Here is a 6169-nt window from a genome sequence, read left to right as displayed (position 1 = left end):
GGAGTCAGTTTAGAGCCACAGAAATTGTCTATCAGTTTTGACCACTTGTTCTCTATGGGTGCAAAAAAAAAAAAAAAAAACAAAAAAAAAGGAAAAGATTTTGACTCATGAAGTCACGTCTATTCAAATCATTTTCAAGGGTATTGAAAATCTGCACGCATTTGTATTCATATTTTTCGTGCATTTTCAGCACTGAAATTTTAAATTCAGTGAGGGTATCATTTGGTACCAGAAAGTGCACACTGATGCGAGTCCTTACTTCGTCTCAAGTTTTGTCCGCAGATTCATCCACTTATATAGTTGCTGGCCATTTTCTCCAACATAACAAACATTCCATACACCTGATCAGATGCACATAAGAAACCTTGTGATTTTGTAATCCTGCCCCATGTGGGGCATCTTGATTGTATCTGTACTGATGTGTGGACAGGTCGGCCATCTGCATGGCTTTACGCCATTGTATGCGGGATGTGGGTGTAACGCTTATCATCAGGTCTGAGATTGGCTTGCTGTCTGAAAGCAAGAAGGGGCACTTCAGGGAACATCTCACACATTCATCTTTTTTTCCAGGATGCTTTGCAGTTCTTGGGCAATCTTGGAGGGATTCTATGCCACAACCAGTGGCAATGTGGGACAGATTTGCTCTGTATTCCAGGTGATCCTTGTGGTCCAGTGGCTCAGTCTCTCAACATTGCTTCCCTTGGTTTACAAGTCCTATCTCAGAGCTTTTTGATCCCGGTCCCTTGTGTGTGAGCATATTATTACCCGGCTGAAATGGTGGCATGCTTTGTGCACGCTGGGTGGAAGGAGTATCTTTAAATAGCAGAGGCTGGTCTGTCAGCTTGCTATACCCTGAAATATAGAATAAAACCCCACTCAACTTGCTGCAATTGTCTCGCCCAAAAGATTGAGAAGGTAGGTAAGGCACCATAGTAGAGATGAGTTACGGCAAGGATTACTGGTGCAGCATGACAAAAGGGTGGCCGTTTAGTCTGCATTACTGCAGTGATTTGAATGCAGGTAAAACAGTTGTTTAGGAGTTCGTGTCTGGGGATCCTGACCTTAAGGCATCCATTTCTGATCCAACAGCTGCACTCCGATTTGGGCTACATCGCTCCGATTTGGGCTACATCGCGGGTCTGATTAAAGAGCTGAGAAAGGCATGAAGAAATTGGCCCAATTGAGTGAAAGATGAAATCCAAATTTTTAAGAGCAACTTTGGGGGGTGTAAACACGTGCACAGTTGGGACTATTCACATACAAAGAGGGCAAAGGTCTACAATACACCACATTAAAACGCAATATCATGTAGTAATAGTTTAATTCATATAAAAACGCAAAGGTTTACATTGCAGTCATAGAATGTACACATCATTAATTAAACACATTCACAAAACCATGAAGCACGGCAAATAAATAGCTACAGGGGTAAACGCTTACATAGAGGCGGTTTTGTAGATTATATAGGATCCACACAATTTTCTGCTTCCTAAAACAAAAACAGTACAAAATTCACACGGGACACACGAATGGCTATAAATTGCCGTTATCAAAAATGGAGCCCAACATGGGCAATCCTGCAGCCTGGTACGTAAACCCTGCTGGAGTCTGGGCATGTGCTGGAGAAATCTGCAGTTCTAGTTCTGGGTGCTGCTGAGACGGCCAGTTTCCCACAGGGAGGATGAAGGGTAAATTGATACCCGCCCTCGTCGCTCAGGAGGTGACCATCATGCAATACGAGATACAGAAGAGTAGGTTTTGTGACGGAAATCAAGAGGCCCATGACAAGACTACTTGTACACGGGATAGAAACATCTTCATACCAACTGAATGGAGTGCAAGGGGTGAAGGAAAGTGCAGGTTTCTAATGTATGAAGTTAACCGGTTTCTGAATCATCCGCCATGTAAGAGATTTCCCATAAGACACCGAGCAAGACCTACAGCAATACTCAGTGCCAGCAGGAAACTGTGACAAACTATATTTTAGTGCTTCAGAGGGACTTCTGACATCTGTACATATACACTGGACCGGACCGGCTTTCATAAATATTCGGAATTATCGTTCCTCTCAGGCAAGGCACATGGTTTATTGTGCAACAGGCATTGAATTAAAACATACTGGAATATGTCTCAAGATTACAGCAGCAGGGTGAGGGCCATTTACAAGGTCTTGGGTTTGCACACCTTATACTGTTAAATCAAACTGGATACCATTCGACCGAAGGGTCGAGAAACTACATGGAAAACATTCTCCAGCTAATGATTTTAAAATTCAAAAACTATTTCCATAGGCTCAATGGAGGAACAGGTTATTGCAAATGATTAAGTCCACAGTAAATCAAAGATGCAAAGCCAACCATTAACAAGTATTTTCTTTTTTTTTGGTTTTTTGTGCGTTTTTTTTTTGTTTTTTTACAAGTCACTCATGCCCTTCCCCTTCTTCTCTTTTTCCCGCATCGTCAGATAATAATGTCGATTTGCTTCTGGGTACGTTACTTTGCCAAGCGGCAACTTGTAGATTTCGTCATTATTCGTAGTAAGTAACAGGAAGATAAGTGCTGATAAGCAGAATGGCCAAGTGCAGGAAGGCAAACCAACCTACGAGGAAAAAAATAAATAAGAGCGTTGTTAATACAAGCTGCAAGCAGGCCATTGGTGTAGCCAACAAAGAGCACATTCCCTGGATAAAATAGCAGGCTTGCACGTGGGGCCATTAAGACCACAACTTAACACCATTCCAGTGAACAGAACTAAAGGCCCTTAAAAAAATAAAAAGCACTTGCTAAACCCATAATGGGCAGAGTAAGCCTGTGCATGCCAGTGTTCCCTCCATCAACAGCGAGACTACCAGCAGCTGTAGCAATAACTCAATTCCCAATGACATCCAACGAAAAGGTAAGAAACACAATGAAGAGGATGTGCCACGGTAAACTCCAGTGCTAAACCATTCCTGCACTAGGGCCAACAGTAGCTCAGTTTGGTGGATAGTATCACTATTAATACCCCTGCACCTTTAATGAGAACCAAAATAGCAAACAGTAACATACTGCACTGACAAAAGGGAAGGCAGCCACTGGGAAAATAAAGTTACTTTCTAAATGTGGGAGAGTGATCGATTTTGTTTATAGCCTGGCCAGGGGGCATGCACGGGTCTTGAAAAACAATTTGACACCAAGCAAGGGGTACATGACGGGGCAGGCCCCATTTATATACAGACAAAATGACAAAGAAGCAGTTTTCGTTTGGCCGCTCTGCAGACTAAACTGGTTTTTGCATAAACTTACATCAACGTTGATGTACACGCACTGGTAATTCTCGCATATTTGAACTCGAAGTACTTACCACTGCCATCATGTTTGCAAGGGCTGCCCCAAGATACGCGCAACATAAAGCTGAGAATGAAAGAGAAACCTCAATTAGCAAATCCAACTTCATGACGGATCATAAAAGCAAATAGTAGAAGGGCGCATGCGGTTAACATGGTGGCGTGGGGAGCAGCACGGGGGCTCCCTCGATTACGCAGCAATTGCAACATTCCATTGTTTGAAGGTGATCCGAGCAGTGTTGCTTGCCCCAAAATCATTGGGCTGCTAATGGGACAGAGACCGATGGTTCCCTCTGCATTTTCTAGTCTGTACACGGTCGCGTACCATACTTGAGCGCATGCAGGCTAGAAAACTCACGCCGCAATAGGTTCAAGGACCACCAGTGTGGCTGGACTTGCCAAAAAATAAGCAAGTTAGATGCCGAGACAGCATCCAAATTCATTAGCAATAGCCCCCCCCCCCCCCGCCACCCCAAAGGTGGTACTGGAACTAGCTCACACCAACACAAAGTAAATTATTTTTCCAAAAATGCTTTGCCTCGAGTCCGCCCACTCGTCCACCCTACAAGATCGCCATTACGTGCATGAAGGGAAGGATACAGGGTCACCCCTCCAAGACTAGAGTCAAGACAGTTTTGGAATTTTGAGTATTGCAAGCTTCGCCATTGAAGGCATTTTTGGTGATGCAATAACCCAATCATTACATTTTGCGTTACAGCAGGTGGGTGGAGGCGAGCAGGGCAGAGTTGGCACAGGCCAGCTATGGAAGGACAGGGCACACTGAGGGTTTATAGTTCGAATTACATATTTTCGAATGCAATAATGTCGAAAAAAAATTCCGAAAAACATTTAGTGGGGTCCCCCCGTTTTTTTTTAATTTACAATTTTTACTAGGTAAACCCCCAAAAAATACAAAATTCGAATTTTTTCCGACTTTTTTGTATTCGAAAAAATGTTTGACATTTTAACTGGATACCACTTCTGAGCTAGACTTGCAGTGTGCGAGTGTAGATAGCGGAGAGGCAGCAAGTTCCTGAGCTAGGGCCTTGGCATTTCAATCATTGGCCATGCCGGATGTGGTGTTACCAGCCAGTAAAAGGAATAGTGCTGTCCTGCATGGAACCAACTACTACTGGAAGAGGCAAATAAGTACCGCCCCCACCCTCAAATCAAGTTGGGATAACAATGCACTGGAACCACTGTAGCTGTAAGAAGCCAATGGCCCCATCTTTGAATGCCATTGAAGCTCATTTTAAAACTAAAAACACGTTTGCATGCACGTTTAAGAAGCAGGACAATTGAAATTAACAGTGGTCAGTAGTACTGAACATTTTGCATGGCGTTTGCTCCTTCGCATTTTCATACACGACTACAAATGAAAGAACTCAAACGTGTAGTGCTGAAAAGGCTAAACCCGCCCACTTACAATATAGGTAGGTTGTAACTGAACAGATTTCCTACTAAAATGGTCACATTTTCTCACCAAAACAAAAAGATTCAATGTCACGAAAAAGCAAAGGCTTTGTGTTTTCTTTTGTTCAACACGGTTGACGTCCCCATGAAAGAGACAGGCACATTGTGCCAGCCAGATTATTCTTGTTCCTTCGACTAAAGAGGATATTTGGGTCCATTTTCCAAGCACCGTATGCAAAGTACCCTTCACTCATTCAATGTTCTACTTTGCACCATATCTCCCAGCATACAACTCGATTCTTTACTTGTTTAACCCTTTTAGCGTGCATAGATCTTTGAATCCCACGTCAAAGCGTACAAATGAATTCTCACCCCTCGTTCAGTTTCTAAAGCTCATTGGCCTACTTTGCAACTAAACAGCTCTTCTAGAAAGCTGTCGCTGGATCTTTGTGCTGCATTTCTGAGAAGGACCCTGAAATGATTAATAATTTAGGCCCCGAATCATGGAGATGTGCACAGAAATCCGGCAGGGGCCCCAAGCAGGAGACTGGTGGGGCGAGCCTGCACGCAGATTAAAAACATGCGCGCCCTATGTATTCATGGAATTTACCGTGCAAAGTAACTATTAGCAAGTCGTGCCCAGAACCACACAAATCAAAAACAGCCAGGACAGCTAGGTTTGTGCACTTCCCAGGTGCAAATACATGCACCCGTCATAGTGTGTGGGGTCACCTGCAAGCAGGCCTGCATCTCGGGGACCCTACGCAGGGTCCCCAGTAACTTTTATCTGACACACCAACATGCATATGAAAAATCGTAACTCAGTTAATCTGTGCGAACCCCCATAAACCGTTCCTACACCATGGTACCCACCCCTAAATTCATAACCCCAGTTGCATACATGCCCTCGGAAATCCGACATGCAAACCCACCTCCACCTTTGATTCCTATGCTCAAGTGTATTTACGCCTGCCTTCGGGTAGCGGATAGTATAAAGGATGGACTGGCCTTGCCATTTCCTGGCCGTGAAATCCATGAATATGTCTCGTGCCATGCAATTGTGGGTGTGCAAGAGACCGAATTCTTAGCAAGTTCTACCCCATTTTTAGTGCTCTGGCCCCTTCCCAGCCCATTGTGTAAGCCACGCCCATGCTTTGTGTTGAGTCTCGTGCAAGACGTACCGAGCCTGTGCGAACTCCACGCAAGTACAGGATTGCGCATTCGATTCCATCAACAAACACAGATTTGTGCGCAGTTGGCACCAAGTACCCTGTTTTCCATGCAAATAATTCCATGAATCAGGCCCTTAATTGGTCACTGGTTCAGTAGGCCACCTTCACAACATAATTCAAAATATTCTTCAGACGGTCACTGCCCAACATGCCACACTGACTCCTCCATAGTAATCTATGGTCTTACATCCTGCATCCG

General features: G+C 44.1%; 1 protein-coding gene across 5 annotated transcripts in view; it reads right to left on the bottom strand.

The window, feature by feature from the left end:
- Window positions 1–1304: 1304 nt before the first annotated feature.
- Window positions 1305–6169, bottom strand: part of SLC14A1 (solute carrier family 14 member 1 (Kidd blood group)) — a 77149-nt gene continuing 72284 nt past the window's right edge. For all 5 annotated transcript variants that reach the window (XM_069626896.1, XM_069626894.1, XM_069626892.1 and 2 more), the window contains 2 exons: window positions 3343–3392; window positions 1305–2598 (listed from right to left, as the gene is read on the bottom strand). In XM_069626896.1, the coding sequence (XP_069482997.1) occupies window positions 2413–2598; window positions 3343–3392 (236 nt within the window). In that variant the 3' untranslated portion in view covers window positions 1305–2412. The remainder of the gene's footprint in view (window positions 2599–3342; window positions 3393–6169) is intronic.

The sequence above is a fragment of the Ambystoma mexicanum genome, chromosome 6p (assembly GCF_040938575.1).
Source record: "Ambystoma mexicanum isolate Mex_15411 chromosome 6p, UKY_AmexF1_1, whole genome shotgun sequence".
NCBI lineage: Eukaryota > Metazoa > Chordata > Amphibia > Caudata > Ambystomatidae > Ambystoma > Ambystoma mexicanum.
The sequence above is the reverse complement of the archived record's forward strand: the minus strand, read 5'-3'. Positions and strand labels throughout refer to the sequence as shown.